General features: G+C 27.8%; 1 protein-coding gene across 8 annotated transcripts in view; it reads right to left on the reverse strand.

Annotated features, from left to right (window-relative positions):
- LOC100204458 (ankyrin repeat domain-containing protein 31) overlaps positions 1–20,380 on the reverse strand; it is a 157,904-nt gene that overhangs the window by 24,825 nt on the left and 112,699 nt on the right. For all 8 annotated transcript variants that reach the window (XM_065791558.1, XM_065791559.1, XM_065791564.1 and 5 more), the window contains 7 exons: positions 18,614–18,768; positions 18,169–18,247; positions 16,223–16,301; positions 15,204–15,271; positions 14,244–15,079; positions 13,113–13,242; positions 10,637–10,887 (listed from right to left, as the gene is read on the reverse strand). In XM_065791558.1, coding sequence (XP_065647630.1) covers positions 10,637–10,887; positions 13,113–13,242; positions 14,244–15,079; positions 15,204–15,271; positions 16,223–16,301; positions 18,169–18,247; positions 18,614–18,768 — 1,598 coding nt within the window. The remainder of the gene's footprint in view (positions 1–10,636; positions 10,888–13,112; positions 13,243–14,243; positions 15,080–15,203; positions 15,272–16,222; positions 16,302–18,168; positions 18,248–18,613; positions 18,769–20,380) is intronic.

Consider the following 20,380-nt stretch of genomic DNA (forward strand, 5'->3'; position numbering starts at 1 on the left):
CAGAGAACGTAGGTAATATAATAAGCTAAACTCAGGGGAAAACGTCATTTACTCAGAGAATACTCAGGGAAAAAAATGACGTTTTTCCCTGAGTTTAGCTTTTTATATTACCTACGTTCTCTGTGAGTTTTCCCTGAGTTTTCCATATTATTTCCGGAATCCCTAGCATTTAGACAAGAAAAACCTGGAAAATCCTGTATATATATGTTATATATATATATATATATATATATATATGTTATATATATATATATATGTTATATATATATATATATATACATATATATATATATATATGTTATATATATATATATATATATATATATGTATATAAACATATATATATATATATATATATAAACATATATATATATATATATATATATATATATATATATATTTATATATATATATTTATAAAAATATAAATATATAAATATATATATATATATAAAAACGTTATTTACTCAGAGAATACTCAGGGAAAAACTTTTCAATTTATAGTGGAAACCCTGGTAAGTTATTTGACTCAAGATGGGACTTTGTTTATTAATAACTCAAAGACCTTGCTAATAATAGAGAGAAGACTTATTGGAAAATAGTTGATTAGAATGTTCTCCAGAGTATTTAAAAATATGAAACACAGATATTATTTTCCAGCAGACAGGAAAACAAGATTCAGTCAAGAAGTACAAGATTTATAAGGATAATTGCATGATCAGAACCACCTAATGGAGAACAAGGAGAAACTGAACACAAGCTAGGGTCAGAGATAAGTCACAAATCAATGAGTGAAGGTAAGTAATCACAAAATTAATTAACACAATCTAAGTAAGAGATTGAGAAGTACAGAAGTTTTGGGCTTTATTGCCAGCGGGTTCAGGGGTGTTAGATCCAAGCCATTCAGTGTTTATAAGGTAAATAACATTTTGACACATTCTTCGAAATAAACTTGCTTGATAATGTTTCAGACGCCATTTTAGGTTCAAAAACTTGACAATTGCTGGTCAAGTTTTTTCTCCTGCACAATAGGGTACAGCGAGAATATTTATATTTATATTTTTATATTTTTATAAATATATATATATATATATATATATATATATATATATATATATATATATATATATATATATATATATATATATATATATATATATATATATATATATATTAGGGGGTTGATTTTTCAACTTTTTTTTTTAAAAATCAATGGGTATATTTTTAAAAGCTGACATTTTAATATTTATTTATAAAAATATATACCTTAAGACATTTGATTGCAAAAATGTCACCCATTTATATGAAATTGTAATATGAAAATAAAAAATTGTAAATGTTTTTTAACAATTTTTAATGTGTAGCACAAAGATATTGTAATTATGATAATTACAATATCATTGGTGTAGCGTGATACAAATAAACAAACATATAAGTATATAAGTTTGAGTATACATTGTTTGAATGCATCCGATGTTATCAATTTCTGCAAGCACAAGATTGAATTATTGTCATTAGCAGTCAAGATAAACGTGTTCCAATCAAGGTGATTTTTTGTGTTTACTAAATTTCATTTTAATTTTGCATGTAACTTAAAATTATTTCAATTTACTTTATATTTTAGAATGTCCAGAATAAGCTCAGAGATAGCTGAAAAACCTGAAAATATCAAAGCCTGGACAAAAAATCTAGTCCACTTTGAGAAATCAAAATCAACAAGATCTCACATACACAAAGTTTTGCAGCCACTTGGCATTATGAATAAAATGCCAAAAGCTTATTCTGTTATTGGTCGGTATAATTACTTATCAAATTTAGAGAAGTCAGTGTATTCCAGATATAAAATGGTTGGCACAGAATTATCTGATTTATGGCTTAAACTGAGTTTACCAAAAATTAATGAAAGGTCTATAACAAAAAAAGTAGAAATTCTTATTAAGAAATATCATTCTGTTCAAAAATCCAAACAATGTTTTGAAGAAAAGTGGGATTATTTATTTGATATAACCAAAGTGAATGGTAACTGGCTTAGCAATGAAGATAAAGAATTTTATATATTACAGGTGAAAACTGATGGTCAAGCTGGTTATTGCACATCAAAAATTGTTAAAGTACATCCATCTAAAGCTGGCAAGAAGAGAACTATCATAGCTGAAACAGGTACAGTAGAGGTCAGTGATGACAATAAAGGAGACAATGAACAAGATGATGAGCAAGATTCTGATTATAATCCGCCAGGCCAAAAAACAAAGAGAAAATATGAGAACACCACTGTTGCTGTTAACATAGTTAAGAAGTCAAAACTAAGTATTAAGAGATCAGCAGAAGTTTGCAAAAATTTATCTGAATGTAGTGTTAATGTGCAAGCACCATCCAAATCTGGGGTTTATAGAGCTACAATGTCAGAAGCTCAAAAAATGGAAAAGCATATGATTAATCATTTAAAAAATGATGATTGGGTGTTGCGTTTTGATGGTAAAAGAATTTCCGGGATTGAGTATCAAGTCTTGATTTTAAAAAATGCAAAAAAAGAGGTCAAGTTAGCCATTTTGAAACTGGGTGATGGTAAAGCTAATAGTATTTACAGTGGAATAGCTGAAGTGCTAGATAAATTTCAACTATGGAGTAGTATTAAAGTTATAATATCTGATACCACAAGTGTTAATACTGGAAGTAAAAATGGAGTTGAAAGCCAACTTCAAAGAGAATTTGAAAGAAAAAATCTTGAACCAGTTCAATTTATTGGTTGTCAGCATCATGTGTTAGACACAATTTTGAAGCATTCCATGAATGAAATTTTAGATGAAGGAAAAAGCTCATCACCAGAAATACATTACAAATTTATTGTAAACCTGCAAAAAAACTATGAAAATTTAAAATCAAACTTTAAGCAAGGTGAAAAAATTTGTAAAGTAAAGACTAATAAATGGAGAGATGATATGGACTTTTTGTTTGAGTTGGCACAAAGTTACCGATACATGAAGGTGAATGGTAGCTATCGGGCTATAAAATTCAAAAGTCTGCCATCATTGAACAATGCCAGATGGAATTCAAAAGCAATCTACGCTCTTCTGACATATATTTTAAATGAGTCGAATAATAATCAACTTCGCATGGTTTGTGACTTCATTACATCAGCCTGGTCTGATATATGGTTTTCTGACATGCAATACTCGGAACATAATTTTAACAATTTCGAGCAAGCAATAACTTCAACTACAGCCATGAAAACCTTGAAAACATTTTGGTCCCAGGAGCCCAGTTGCATACAAGGAATTCAGAGATCTAATATCTGTGCGGAAAGAGCCATAAAAATTATGCAAGAAATTTATGCAAAAGATATTGACAAGATGAACTTCAGATTTACTCTGTACAACAACTTTTAAATTGCACAAACAATTGATCTTTGTATATTAATGAACAGAAAGTTTTGTAAAAATAAATTGCTATTTTTCTGTTAATTTGTCGATTTTTACGTTATATTTTTTTACTTACGGGGGACATTTTTGAAACTTTAGTCAGTAAAACTTTTGCAATTGGTAATCTCATGTAGAATGTCAGATTTTGGCACTATACCCATGTATAGTTGTAAAAAAATCAACCCCCTAATATATATATATATATATATATATATATATATATATATATATATATATATATATATATATATATATATATATATATATATATATATATATATATATATATATATATATATATATATATATATCTTTATATAGAAATAAATAATTTAAATAGATTCTAAATGTACTAAATACAATGAAACAATGTAAATATTTTTATCAATTCTAAAATTGAACACAAAACAGTTTTTAGTAAGAAACTTTATTAATAAGTTTCTTCTTTGCATTTAATAGTTCTAAAACTGAATCTAACTCCACTGATTCTTTTTCTGTTTTGTCACATTTTCTTTTTAAAGCAGTTGCTTTTTTAAGCATTGTTAAATCATTAGTTTTGTCAGCATCTTCAACAGATTGAATAAAATCTTTATTCAATAAACAAAGTGCTGTTACAAGTAAATTCTTTTTTTTTTCTAATTCTTCAATTTCTTTTAATAAGATTGCTTTTTGGTGATTTGATTCACTGACTTAACTGATAAAATTAATGCATTTGTGATATTTATAGTGCTAGCTTGAACTTTTTGAGAACTCATATGATCTCTTATAATGCGATGCAAAACTATTGAGTCTTACTGAATATTTTCATTAAGAATTGATTTCTTTATGCTGAAACCCTTTCTACAAAAGCTTGACCATGACTTACAGTTAAAATCATTTTGATAATATAAGAAAGTTCCTTATGTGTGGCTATATATTTTCATTAAGAATTGATTTCTTTATGCTGAAACCCTTTCTACAAAAGCTTAATCATGACTTACAGTTAAAATCATTTTGATAATTTAAGAAAGTTCCTTATGTGTGGCTATATACAGTTGATGAAAAATAAAGGTATCTAAACGAGTGTTTTTTTTATCAAAATTGAGAAATTTTTCTATATTTATTTTCATGTTATTTCTTAAAAGTATAGAATACTGAAGCATGACTTTATCACTTTGTGTTGCAAATATAATCTTTAAACTAACAAGATAATGTACCAACCTTTTTAGTTTATTTTGATTTAACTCGATTGATGATGCTTTGAGTTCGATTGATTCAAAACAACTTGCATTTGCTATGATTGCAGAGTCTAGCGGGATGCGTTTCAACAGATTTTACTTGGTTTTTGTGAGAAATAAAACACATTCATTTCTAAACTGTTTTACTTCATTAAGAGTGATTACATCTTTTTTTAAAAGTTTTTTTATTGAAACTTCAGCGAAAACCTATAATAACATCTTTCCTGTGTAGCAAATAATCTTTTTTATAGAGATCTAATTTTTTTAAATCACTACCTTTTTTGCAACTTTGAATTACTGATGGTTTAATGAATAAAGTTAAAATATTTGTTATCAATTTCCTAAGATCATTTTGCATGTATGGAATCATTGGTTGATTAGTCTGATAGTGTCAAGAAGGTTTTGAACAAGCTGGCAACATAACTGAAAAATTGTAATTTTGAAACAGTCAAAAAGTCATTCGATACTTTTTGAACATTAAAAAAACATTTTGAGGAATGCTGTTTGGTCTTTTTGTTTGGATAATTTTTCCCAAAATCTAATTAATATTACAATGTTGTCCCATATTTCAATTAAACAATCTGAAACAACTTGGTCTTCAATCCATCTAGTTGAACAGAAACGTAATGGATAGCGATTTGACCCAGTGACACTGCTATAGTCATCTCTTCTAGCAGGAGTATCATGCAATATTTGATATGCTCCCTGAAGAATACTTTTTAAATTCCATGATGTAGACTCAGAACCGATCTTAAAAGCTCTGTGTTTTAAATGCAAACTACAACTCCCTATGTCAAATAAAGAATTTAATTCACACTCATTTCGGTGTATAGAAATTTCTTTAAAAAACTTCAAATTTGTATTAGGCCCATCCATAGATACTTGGATCATTTTTGATAAGGCCAGACATTCTATTTCTTTATTAAAACCTTTTAGTATACGCGCTGCAGAAGAGTGTCCAAGAAAAACTGAATTCAAATATCACACATTAACCTGGTTTTCTAGAGTATTCCAAAATCTAACAATAATATCCATTTAACAATTTTGTGTAACTTTGTTTAAACTTTCATCAAACGAGACAACATAACATGGTGAACTTTTGATGGTTTCAAGAAGTAACGATTTAAAATATGGTGCTAACCCAAAATTAATCATATACCCTATTTTTGTTTTTCCTAATGTTAGTCCTTTTGCAACTTTACTATCTGGAAACATACTAGTAAATAATTGGCTCAAATTAACAGAAGCATTGTTTGACAATACATACGTAACAGTTACAAGAGCCCATTTAATTTCAGATCTTGTTTCTTCATTAGAAGCAACAAGTTCTAAAGTTCTTTGACCTACTGCCAGGGGTACTGTTGGTGTAATAAAAGAAATTTTTTACAACAGGTTTGAAAAAGTGACTTCTGGATTTAGCTAAAACATTAACTTGGTGCTTTTTACCTTCATAATGACTCTTAACTGCCTGAACTCCCATATTTGACAAGTTAAAGGTTTTGCAGCAACTGCTACATCTAGAAAATTTATTGTCATTAGTCTTTACAAGCCATTCTTTATACTCTGGGTGAGTAAGCCAATCATTTGAAAAAAATGTTTGATTCATTTTATTTATTAATATAACTCTAAAAAAATGCATTCTTCTTACAATCATATTATATATTTATAGATAAAATGATTACAAATTATAAAATTGAATATAATACATTTTTATATTATTTTATTTAGGGTCCATCCATAAAGGACATCACACATAGGGTCGTGGTCAAAATAAAAAGGGGAAAAAAGCACAAGGGAAAGAAAGGGGTTATCAGAAAAGGATGTCACCTTCTAGATTTTTTATTTCAATCTTTTTATGAAGTTATTTTGAGATAATATTTTTATTTTTATTTTTCAAAAGTGTGGCAACAGTCTCAAACATCATTGTGAGATTAAACCAAACCAAATTTAAAATAAATTGTACAATCTTATAAAAAATTACTAATAATATACATTATGAATTTTAACTAGTTTAAACTATTGTAAATAATTTGATAAATAACTATTTTACAAAAATGGGTAAAAAAAATTGAAAAAAAAAAAAATATTTCCTGAGTTTTCCAGGTTTTCCCTGGGATTCATGCTATTTCCAGGTTATCCAGGTTGAGTGGCAACCCTGCTTACTGTCAGACAATCTTTTTATTCTATGGCTGACTTGCTAACTGTTGTGACTGAAAGATTCTACTGTGCATTAGATGAAAGCGCAGAGGTTAAGGCTATTGCTTTTGGCATGCAGATTTTCTCCATAAGTTTGCTTTATATGATGTTTCTGAGAAAGTTTTTAAGATCACCTAATCATTTTTTTCTAAAAAATTAAATAAAAGCTATATTAAAATCATCCTCAAAAGCCAACACTCTTCTTCATTTCCAGTAACTTCTGGGGTACCTCAAGGTTCTGTCCTTGTTCCTGTTTTGTTTCTTATCTTCATTATTGATCTTCCCAACAACCTTACATCTAAAGTAGCTCTTTTTGCTGATGACAACTATATACTTCTGTCTTGACAAAAAGTCTTTTCTTTTCGAACAGCCAATCTTGAATCTGATCTCACTTCTGTAACATGGGGCTCGCAGTGGCTTATAAATTTTAACTCCAATAAAATTGTGTTATTTACTGCAAAAAATTATCGCAATACTATTGACATTTCTATATTAATGAATATATTAATGGCAAACCGCTCACTGAGTCCTCTTCTTTAAGTCTTCTTGGATTATTGTTTACTACTAACCTTTCAAACCATATATACAATCAATTACTAAATTAGCATCTGCTAAGGCTTCTTCTCTTTATCAAGCTTGCCATTTACTTACTCCTGATTCCATTCTCTACATCTACAAATTTCTTATTCGTCCCTGTATCGAACACTGTTATCATATTTGGGATGGTTTTTATAATGATGCTCTTCCTCCTCTAGACAAGGTCCAAAAATGCATTGTAGACCTAGTTAGACATGCTTTACCTGCCAAGCTTGAGCCTCTCTCATTTTTGTAAGGTTGCATTTCTTTCTTTTTTCTACAAATACTTTTATGCTCACTGCTCAAAGAAGCTATTATCTCTAGTTCCACGAACCATGATCTCTATAAAACTATTAGTTTTATAGAGATCATGGTTATCATCATCAGAATCCCCCTATCATTGCACCTTTTACAACTATTTAAAGCTGGCTAGGACTCTTTCCATGATTTTATTCATGATGGCCCTTGGGTAGAAACTTTTTGTCTTCCTGGCAACAAATGTGCTGCTTATGTAACTTCATGGATTCAGGCAAGGAATATTTTATTTCCACTTAGTGACTCCAAGTCAAGCATCAATCTTCTGCATGGTTTTCCTCTTATTGTGATGCTGCAATTTCTAATTGTAACCATTACTTCCATATCTAATGCCAAAACAATGCTCCAGAAAACAGAAGTCTGTTTACTAAAAAACTGTTTACTAGAAAGCAGATGTCTGTGTACTATTGATAGAAACCATAGTAAAAAGGTTTTGTTTAACGCCAAAGCCCGCTAATCTCAGGTCAAAAATTTCCTATTTCATCTCAAAAATTAGGCTCTGGAGACTTCTGGAGAATCTTTAAAAGTGCCTATAATAAGGGCAAATCTGTTATTCCTAATCTCTTGCATGGTTCAGATTTTGTCACCTCACCTAAAGACAAAGCTGAACTGTTAGCTAAGAATTTTTATCAATTTCATCTCTTGATTCCACTAATCACATTCTACCTGATATAGCCGACAAACAGGTTAATCCATTATTTGATATTCGTATCACTCCAAATTCTGTATCTAAAGTTATTTCCTGCTTAGACTCTTCTACAGCTTGTGGTTCAGACCTATTATAGTCTTGCAGAAGTGTTCTCCTCCCCAAGGCTGAGAAGCCCTTTATATACAAGGAGGCTACTTAATTGTGGTTATAACCTTCTCTCAACTCTATAACTCTGAGACACAAACCTTGACAAACATGACTGCTGCACGGAAAAATAAGTTAAGCGCAGTACTACCAGGGGCGAGGATTACTACCAGTGGACGATTTAACAAGTGCTTAACAGAGTCTTGGTTTCCAGCCTGCTGGAAAGCAGCATCTGTTATTCCTATATTTATTTTATATCAAAAATTCTGAAGAGCGAATTGACTCATCAAACAACTATCCAATTAACTTTTTTTGAGCCTTTAATTAACAAACACTTAATCTCTCATCATGAATCTAATTACTTGTTTTCTGATCATAAATATGGCTTTCAACCTTCTTGTTCAACTGCTGATTTGTTAATGGTTATAACTGATAGGTTTCAAAGATGTGGAGAGGTTAAGGCTATGGCTCTTGGCATTTCTAAAGCCTTTGATAAAGTTCGGCATGCTGGTCTTCTCCATGCTCTCTTCTTACAGTGTATCAGGTAACATCTTTAAGATTTTTGAATCCTTCTTTATCAATTGTAGCATAAATGAACAGCACTCTTTCTCATTTCCTGTAATTTCAGTTGTTCCCCAAAGTACTATCCTTTACCCCACACTGTTTTTAATTTACATTAACAATCTGCCAGAAATTCTCACATCTAAGTTAGCATTGTTCACTGATAATACTACCATTTGTTCTTGTCTTGATAAGCCAACACACTCTGATTGCTTGGAGGGGGCAGTTGAGCTTGAAAAGAATCTCACTTCTGCTACAGCATGGGGCCCTCAGTTGCTGATGAACTTTAATTCAGATGAAACTCAATTTTTTTAGCTAACTGTTATCACAATAATATAGATCTTCTTATATTTATGAACAGCAATGTACTTTATGGGTCTACCCTTTGTCTTCTAAAATTAATTCTTACATCTGATCTTTCTTGGAAATCATATATCAAATCCATAGCAAAATTAGCACTTGCTAAGGTTGCAAATCAGTCCTTGTTTGGAATACTGTTATATCTGGGGCGGATCTTGACCAAAGATGTCCTTTCTCTTTTGGACAAGGTGCTAAACGCATTGTAAGCATAGCTGGACCTGCTCTTGTAACCAAACTTCAACCATTGTCACATCATCATAATGTTGCTTCTCTTTCTCTTTTCTATAAATACTATAATGGGCACTGCTCTAAAGAGCTAGTATCTCTTGTGCTATCTACTAAAATAATAAAATAGTCTCATCTTTTTACTATGACCGTTTCTCAGTGCTCCAAAAATTCTTATTTGTCTAATTTTTTTTTCCTCAAACATCAGTTCTTTAAAATTTGCTCTCTTTGTCTTGTTTTCCAGTAACTCATGCAATCTTTTAAATAATCTGTTAATTGTGTTGCTTGCAGCCTTGTGAATGTGAAGATGCTTAAAAAAAATTATTTTAGCTTGACTTTTTATTTAGTAAAGTCACATCTTTTTACAGTATCTGTCTCTGCATGCTCTAAAACATTTTAAATGTCTAAATTTTTCCCCCGCACTTCAACCCTTTGGAACTCTCTCCCATTTTCATGTTTTCCTGACATATACAACCTATAACTTTTCAAGCCTTCTGTCAACCGTTTCCTTGTTCTTTTTTTTTTTCTGTAATTATCAACTCTTTATTTTTTTTTTATTCTTTATTTTCTAGTAACTCTTAACTTAATAGTGGTTGCCTTCAGCCTTGTTGGGGAAAAAAATAACAAAACACACCACCTGTACTTAAAAAATAGTCAATGCAAAGTTTCAGAGAATTGTGTAAGATAATGTACAAAGAGTTAAACAAATAATGTGACACAATTTGTAAATTAGGAATGCTTGAACAAAGATTTTGTAGGAAACAGCCAAGATATGTGGTGCTGGACTGCAGTTTTATTAAAACTCAATGACCATTTTTGTAATCTTTGTATTTCAAAAGAAAGTATTAAACTATTTCTTACATTCCAGATTTTATTTACCTAAGAGCAATCTATAGAAAAGCCCAACCCAAAAAGTCTGATATAAAAAAATCTAATAAACACGATTGTTATCAATAAATACATTTGGTACATACCATTATACAATTTACATGACCATTTAAAGCTGCAAGATGTATTGATGTATAACCTGTTGGTGTTTCCTGCATCAAATCTACACCACTCACGGAAAACCATTTTACAAGGTCTAAATGTCCAAATGCGGAACTAATATGAATCGGAGTCCAACCTCTTTCATCAATTTTTGTTTTTAGTTCAGGCAAGATAGATATAAGTTCTTTAACACGATCTATATCACCAACTTCACATGCCTGATGTACATTTGAACCTGAACAAAAAAGATATAGGGCAACCTTTAATAAATTTTTAAGCATTTAGTAGCAACTAAATAAAAAAAATTTTTTTTTTAATTGAAAAAATAATAATAATTTTGAACACCAAGTTGCCTTTTAAAGGCTAAGGTATTAATTTATAAAATTTTCAAAATTTCTGATTTGAAACATAGAAGTGTGCCATGCAGTAACATTTAAAAAAATAAAGTTGAAGTGTTCAAGATTCGAACTTCTTTCTTTAAAATTATAGATTTTTATATATTAAATTGAATTTATTTTTAAGGTCTTAAAAGGCTAAATTAAAATGCAGCATGTGTTAAGCATGCACCTTAGCTGTCATATACAACATAATATAAAATCATTATAAAATTCTGTAACTACAAGTGCAAGGAAGCTTCTAACATCGCTCTCCTTATAAAATAGAATTAACTTATTTCTAATTTCTAACCTCTCTCCTTATGGTAGTTCTGGTTATAATAAATAAATAATCAAAAACTTTTTATCCAATAAAATTCTTAATATTTACATGTTACAATACTAAAAAGAACTTTTTTTAATTAAAAAAATTTGAATAACACCAAAAAATAATATTTTTCTGATGACAAATATTAAAAGAAATATTTAGAATGAAACTTTTTTCAGACAACTTTTAAAATGTCCATAATGGTAGAAAAACTTTTAAATAAATGCTGAAATTTTAATAACTTTGTGACATAATATCTTTATTTCGTTTTATTCGTTATATTCATTTTCACTTGATCATACTTAGTAGATTGGTGCATTATAGTGTTTTATTCCAGTCGACAGATAGGTTTTTGATTTAAGGACTTATTTGAAATTTAATCCAAAACGATTGCAAATTTGCTTGAAATACTAAGTAATTGAAGTTAACAAATGAAATAATTTCTCGTTGAAGAAGGACTGAAAATGCTTTTAGTTTTGTTGCTAGGATATTGCTAAGTTCAACAACTTTTGATTACTCCTCAAATCTTATGACTACAAATATGATTCAGGTCTTCAATTAGCTGATAAATTTTAAGTGAATTTGATTTGGATTAAGCTGGTGAATTTTAACTAAAACAAAATAAACTTTTAGCTATTATTGCTATAAACTGATACTTTTGTACTTCATGTTTATGTAGAAGATAAATGAATGCAGAATATGTTTAGCAACTCCTTTTACTTTAAGTCTTCTAAACTTAACAACTAACTTTTTTTGGCAGCTATATAACAAGCCAATAGCAAAATAAATCTGAAAAAATAAGGAACTGGTAAAATTGCCTCTTGCTATCATGCTCATCCTTTTATGATAAGCACAATAAAATAACTTATCCATCTTTTTATAAAGTCTCGCTGACATCAGTGTTCCAAAAAATAATGTAGTACTAATATAGTGATATGGCGAAAGTGCATTGATATATTTAGGTTTGCTCCTCCTAACTTTTTTTGATAAAGATTTCAGACAATTTATTCTATCAAACTTTTCCACATTAGTATTTGAATTGGTCACAAGGTAAACAACTAACATAGCAACTTTTTTGTTACTAATCTGGCATTTTTTGGTTCAAAATAATAATCAACTTTTTTTTTTCTTAAACCAATTCTTGGGAACTATGTGTTGGAAGCTTACTATTTAAGTTAGAAGCTAACTATTTAAGTTGGGAGTTAACTATTCAAATTGGGGGCTAAATATGGAAGTTGGGAGTTAACTATTTAAGTTGGAAGCTAACTATTTAAGTTTGGAGTTAATAGAAAACAAAGTAGAGATTTAAAGAGCAAGGAAGACATAAAAATTTTTAAAAATAATAAGACAAAAGACAATTTTAAAACATTGATGTGGTAGGAAAAAAAAACTAGATAAAAAAAAGTTGCAGTAAAAATATGCAACTCAGATAAATGAAAAAATATACAATAATGAGTTTTGGTCAATCATGCACAGCAGATAAGTCATAATCTACTGTGCATGGTTGCACAGTAGATAATGACTTATCTACTGTGCAACCATGCACAACAGATAAGTCATTAGTAAACACAGTAAATCATACAGTAAAATATACAGTAGAGAAGTCATAATTAAGCACAGTGGTAAATCATTAGTAATTTGTAATTAAGTAGCACAGAAGGATGTTGAAATTCTTTTAAAAGTTTGACAAAAGATTAACATATTTATTTTTATAATAGTTTTAAATATATTTCTCTAAAAGATTGCAAATATATTTACCACTTAATAACTGCTTCTCAAATTGCTCTTTTTCAAGCATTAATTTTTCAGCTTTTTCTTCTTTGATTTTATTTGCTTCAAGCCCAGCAGTAAACCCTGCCATATATCCATCATCTTTTTGCTCAAGTTGCTAAATTTAAAAACATAAATAAGTAAATAAATGTATATATATATATATATCAGGGATGCGGAGTCCCAAAAGGACTGCGGCTTTATATCTCTACTTTTTCCAAGTCTGTAGTGTCCAGAAGCTCTAAACATGTTTGTTGACTTATTATCTGCTATAATGAAAAAATTCATGAGATTTAATGACTTGAAACTTATTGTTTTTAAGCCCGGAGTCCTAGAGTCCAGAGTCCTTGCCGCCATAATACCTAAGGACTCCGGACTCAAAAAATGATTGTTCCTCTAACCTAAAAGTCTTAATTTTTTTCCTATCAGTAGTCCATAAACTTATTTATATTTTTAGAGCTCCTGGATACCAAAAACTAGGATAAAGTAATCTTTTTGTAATTTTCAAATCTAGAGTCCTTTTGGGACTCCGCATCCCTGATATATATATATATATATTATATATATATATATATATATTATATATATATATATATTATATATATATATATATATATATATTATATATATATATATATTATATATATATATATATATTATATATATATATATATATATATTATATATATATATATATATTATATATATATATATATATATGTTATATATATATATATTATATATATATATATTATATATATATATATTATATATATATATATTATATATATATATATTATATATATATATATTATATATATATATATATATATATATATATATATATATATATATATATATATATATATATATATATTCATATCATAAATATAATTTATTTATCAACTAAATTTTTCTACTTCTTCCACACAATAGTCGATTAGACAAAAAAAAATTTGCTTTTTTCTGTGAGCAAATTTTTTCTCACAATTTTATTAATAATTATACTTATATAAATATCTATAAATATAAATTAATATTAGTTTCAATTCATTCAAATCAATATTAATATTTTCAAAATAGCAGGTATACATTAATTATACTCATAATAGTTAATACCAGTTTTAAAGTGTCTTTATGAGAAAATTCAACTTTTTCATCACTTTCGTGACTTTTTGTTCTTGGAAGCGGAATGGATTGATCTTTATCACTCTCACTGTCTGATGAACTGGTAGTTATACTTGAAGTACTAGTGCTTGAAAGATCTTCATTGATTGATGTTTTCTTTGATGCATTAGTAGATAAGTCATTGTAATTTACATCATGATTTCCATTTGTAATACTGTTTAATATTTTGTTGTTTGCATCGATGTCTTTTGTGGTATTAACTACTTTTCCTGTATTTAATAAAGGTGGATTTTGAACAGATAACGTTGCAATAGGGGTATTTTTTCGTACTTTTGAGGTATCTGTTATTTGAGCTGGTTTTGCGCTTGAGTTTTTTAAAGATGTAACAAGCGAATTAGAACTAATTATTTTGGCAGGATTTAAAGAATTTACAGACCCAGAAAAATTAGATACAGGAGATGCAGTGACTAACTTTTCTTCTCTACTATTTCTACTAAAACGCTTAACTCGGCGCTTTAGTTTCTCAAGTTTCTGATTTTCTAACACAGAATCGCTATCAGAAGATGATGATTTTGAATGATCTGCACTATTTCTAGAAATTTGACTCAAAGCTACACTTTTATTTGAAGTCTCTTTTTTTGGTACTGCAATCTGCGGTTTATTTAAAATAGAATTCACTGGTGATTTTAGAATTTGTTTTTGACTGCCATGTGAATTATTTGTATTAAAAGATTTTTGTACTGTTTCATTGTTTTCATCACTTGATGATACCTTTCTATTAAAAGATTTTCTTTTCGTTTGGCAACTTACTTCAGGAATTTCTGATACTTTTTTAAAGAAAAAAACTGATTTAGTTAAAAAAAATTTTATAAATAAAAAGTAATAAACAGAAAATATATTATATTTCAATTAAGAACAAATAATTTAAAAGGTAAAAAATAAATTTCTTACAAGGAATTTTACTTGTTAATACTATATCTCTTACAATCTGTCCATCATCTTCTTTTGCTGAAAACCATCTAAAAAGTTATAATTTAATACATGTGAGATAATATAAAATATAAGGTTGTAAGGTAAGATATGTGAGATAATAAAATCATAAGGTTATAAGGTAGGATATATGAGATAATATAAATCGCAAGGTTATAAGCTAGTATATGTGAGATAATATAAATCATAAGGTTATAAGGTAAGATATGTGAGATAACATAAATCATAAGCTTATAAGGTAGCATATGTGAGATAATAAAATCATAAGGATATGTGAGATAATATAAAACAAGATAGATAATAAGTAAGATAATATTAATTTTAATAGAATAATAAAAACAAGCCTATTTATTGAAAAAATATTGTCAAAATAAAAACATTTATCTAATTTCCATATTCACTCATTTTCTTAACCTACTATTAATATTAATTAGTTAATCCAGTTTTATAAAACCAAAAATTTTGAAAAATTTATTTTTACAAGAGATTAGTTTTAAAACACTTTAAAAATGTTTAAAAAAAGTTAAACAAAAATATTCAATGTTTTTATTTTCAGACAATATAAACAGGTTTTCAGACAACAAAAAGGTTTTCAAACAACATAAACAGGTTTTCAAAGAACATAAACAAGTTTTCAAACAACATAAACAGATTTTTATACAACATAAACAAGTTTTCAGACAATATAAGCAGGTTTTCAAACAATCTAAGAAAATTAAATATAGTCAACAAAACATTTTTTAAAAAATGTTTTTTATTTAAAAAAAATCTGTATATTTAATTCTATTTTTAAAAAGTGTTTGAAAAAATGTGCATATCTTATTGGGAAAAATGCAATATGCAATAAACAAATACAAAAACCATAAAACTGTACCATGACTAGGCGCAACTATGATGAAATTGTTTGGGTATAATAATGATTTAGTATATCTACTAAATCATTAATTTAGTCATTGTAAACACTGAATAAATTATCACACCTGCCACATTGAAAACTAAATGCAAAAGCTGCTTTTGACTCAGCTTGAATTATAACCTTCTCAAGAAACCATCCATCAGCTAAAATAAATAAAAGTCAGTAATGCAAAGGCCTCAAAAAATTTAATTAACTTATTTTGTTTTTAAAACATAAAAAATGAATTTTAGCAAAAACAAATTTTATATAAAAATTTAATATATATTTTGTGTAGATTTAATAAATTTTATGCCTCAGAGAGTGAAGTAAAGTCACAATTACATGACTTTACTATTTGCTTATTACATGACTTTTTTTTAATAAACAAATTATGTAACAAAACTTGCTGGGGAAAAAAAAAATTATTTATAGCAATTATATTTTAAGTTTATATTTAAAACTGCTGTACTATTTATATTATTAGTAAGTAGAAACTGATTAGAGTTCAAATACAAGTGACTGCAAAATTTTTGATTTTTTGTTCTTGGTTCTAGTTAAATTGTTAAATTAGCCAAATTAACCTAAACAATTTTTTATGGTTTAAATTAGCCAAATTAACCTAAACAATTTTTTATGACAGCAGGTTTTAACATCATATCAAAAATAAGAAAATTAACCTAAACTAACAATTTTTTATGGTTTAACTAATACACCATATCAAAAATTGTGTGACTTTTTTACATAAGTATTTTTTTTTCCTACTATATTATAACAAAATGTTCTTTATTCTGTCTATGAGACACACTGTGTTTTTTTCTATGAAACACACTGTGTTTTTTTGTTCTTTGCATATACCATTCTGCAGCTGGAGTAAGATAATTTTTGTAAAGTCTTATTAAAAAAAACAACTTTAACTTATCTAAATGATTTTTTGTTTACCTTATTTTTTAAAATCTAAGTATACTTGTTAAGTTATACCCTAACCCCGTCATTTAAAGGTTTAACTAATTTTAAACTAATAAGCTAATGGCATAATTAGACCTGTATAATATTGAGTTTTCTGATGAGCACCTAGTGACATAAAGAATGACTTAATAAAACCCAAATTTTAGCATTTTAACTAAAAACTTATTTCAGTTAGGATTAATTACTATTAGAATTAGGTTACCTGATGAACTGTATAAATTAGAACTAATTTATTATGTTTACAACATATTGCAATCTTTTTTATTTTAAGTTACAGGAAGTTTTTTTTACAAAAAAGTTATGGGAAGCCTTATTTTGCAAAAAAAGTGTGTTAAAAATATGTTTAAGGTTTATTGAGGTACTTATTAAATAAAATAGAAAAACTCAACTCTATAATGGAAATCTCACATCAAGTTATAAAATTCAACTCTATCTGGAAATCTCACATCAAGTTATAAAATGGAAATCTCACATCAAGTTATAAAACTCAACTCAAGTTATAAAATTCAAGTCTATCTGGAAATCTCACATCAAGTTATAAAATGGAAATCTCACATCAAGTTATAAAACTCAACTCTATCTGGAAATCTTACAACAAGTTATAAAATTGTTAACAACCATTCACATTTGCAGAAAAAAAAAATCGTAATTGTTCAACAATTTGAACATGTTTACTAATTAAACATAAAATTTGACTTGAAAATTCTAATTTCAAAAATTGACTATTCAAAAAATAGTTATCAAAACTCTTGGATAGAAAATAAACAATATAAAAAATATCTATGGTAAAAACCTATTGTTTTACCAATTTAACACCAGTTAAACAATGGGTTTGGCATCATGTTGAAGTAATAATAAAGATAATTTAGAATCAGCATGATAGAGCTGAAGAGGACCCTTAGCTAGGGTAAAGACAACGTAGGAGAAGAAAAGGTTAAAATCCTAATTTAATTGTGGGTTAGGATAGGAGAAGCTCATAAAGTCCTAATTTGCAAAACAGATTAATGTAATTTGTTGTATGTTATACTGTTTAATTTTTTATATTATCTAGAAGTTAATACAAACCTAATGAGGTACTGTCATGACCTATCCGTATGCTTTCAAGATCACCAAGGAATTTACTATCCAAATGAAACAAGTCAACCTAAAAATATAACATAATGCTATTTGTAAACCTCTAATTGAAAAAATGTTTAGATCTCACAACCTAATAAATTTTTATATGGTTGTTTTTGATTAGTGGTTGAGTGAAACTTAATATACTTAAAATAATAAATATATATATATATATATATATATATATATATATATATATATATATATATATATATATATATATATATATATATATATATATATATATATATATATATATATATATATATATATATATATATATATATATATATATATATATATAATCAAAAAATGATGTGAGGTTAATAAATAATTTTATTAACAAAATACAAAAATAGCTGAAACAATTATTCATAAAATATAATATACTTACTTGTTTTCTTTGAAAAGGAGTTATTCCAGTTTTTGATTTAATAAGTAACCTGTCACCAGTATCCCCAAACTCCCCTGATATATTTATTTTGACATTAGCTGTTGTTCCAGCACCAAGCTTGTCTCCAGTTACAATGTAAACATCATAGGTCAAGACTATAACATAGACAATAGATCTAATGTTAAAAATTATGACACAGAACATAGTCGACTTAATATACACTTTCTATTCTGTTTAAATTAAATAAAAATAGATGGTCAGTGCAAAAAGTAATTAAACACAAAAAATAAATAGAACGTTTGTAGCATGGCTGAACTTTCTCAAAATATTTTTTGTTTTAGCATTTAAAATTTTGATTATGTAAACCTGGCACAGGTTTGAAATTTCAAATTGGCTAAAATTTTACACTTTTCACTAAACTTTTATTAATTGTGGCTTCTTTTTAGATCTAGAAATATTGATGGGTATTAAACGCTGTGTTGTGTTTGTACCTTTAACTAAAATGATGGTGAAGTAGTCCTAGTAATTTGTTTTCCAAAAAAATATGACTTAGGAAAGTTATGAGTTAAATAAAAACTACTGGACTGACACTTAATCATCTGGGACTATTTCACTAATAATACAATTAGAAGTACAACAAACAAGACAAAATTTATTAATGTTTAATAACATTTTTAATAATTACTTTATATTCTTAAAAAAAAAGTCGTAAATAAGTATAAAAAGTTTAGTGAAAAGTACAGAGATTTACACTGCCACATAAAGAAGAATTTACCCTGCCACATACAGAAGAATTTACCCTGCCACACACAGAAGAATTTACCCTGCCACATACAGAAGAATTTACCCTGCCACATACAGAAGAATTTACCCTGCCTAATACAGAAGAATTTAAAAATATTAAAGAAGTTTTCGTTGAACATTTATTTGATTATTCTGAAAAATAAAAATTTAGAAAAATTATAAAAAAGATTGATGAAGTGTGTGCAAGATATGCAGAAACAAACCTTCTTTCTTACTAATATCGTTTAATGAGCTAGAGCCAGCCTCAAACCTAAATTTATAATAATTAGCCAAAACTCTAACTACTGCACCACTGGTAGAGTTTTGGCTAATAAGGTTTGAGGCTGGCTCATAGAGTTCATTCGGGTTTTCAAGAGGATTTGCACAAGAAAAATGTCCAAAATTAGAGAACAAATCTTTCAACCCTGATGATGAATTATTCTGGCTGACATTTCTCGAAACCTTTGATTTAAAAGAAGAGTTGGATATTTTGACAAAGATTGTTGGTGATCTTAAACAAGTCAATTAAATAACAATTAGATGCAATTAGATGTAAAAGCAATTTTGTGAGTCTGTACAAATACCTGTCTAATCCAGACTGCCTTCAATCATGAGATTAAAGAGCAAGAAATTTTTAACATGCTATCAAACACCGTTCTTCAGAAAATCTCTTTCAATGCTTTTTTCCACACAAAAAAAATTGAAATCTTGGCTCAAGCGGAGAATAGTAAAGGACCCAAAGACATTGAAAAACAACTTTCTTTCCAAAAAAACAGTGAAAAGACACCATCCAACAAGAAATATTAATCTGAAGCATCAAGTAAAAGAACTAAAAGAACTGCTCTTGAAACAATTCCACCAACAAGTGTCTAATTAGAGTGATCATTTCCAGTTGCTGGATTATTTATTATAAAAATTCAATCTAGAATGAGCAACACCCTACTTGACTTGGTGCTTTTTTAAAACTCATATTTTGTTGAAAAA

This window comes from Hydra vulgaris, chromosome 02 (assembly GCF_038396675.1).
Source record: "Hydra vulgaris chromosome 02, alternate assembly HydraT2T_AEP".
Lineage (NCBI taxonomy): Eukaryota > Metazoa > Cnidaria > Hydrozoa > Anthoathecata > Hydridae > Hydra > Hydra vulgaris.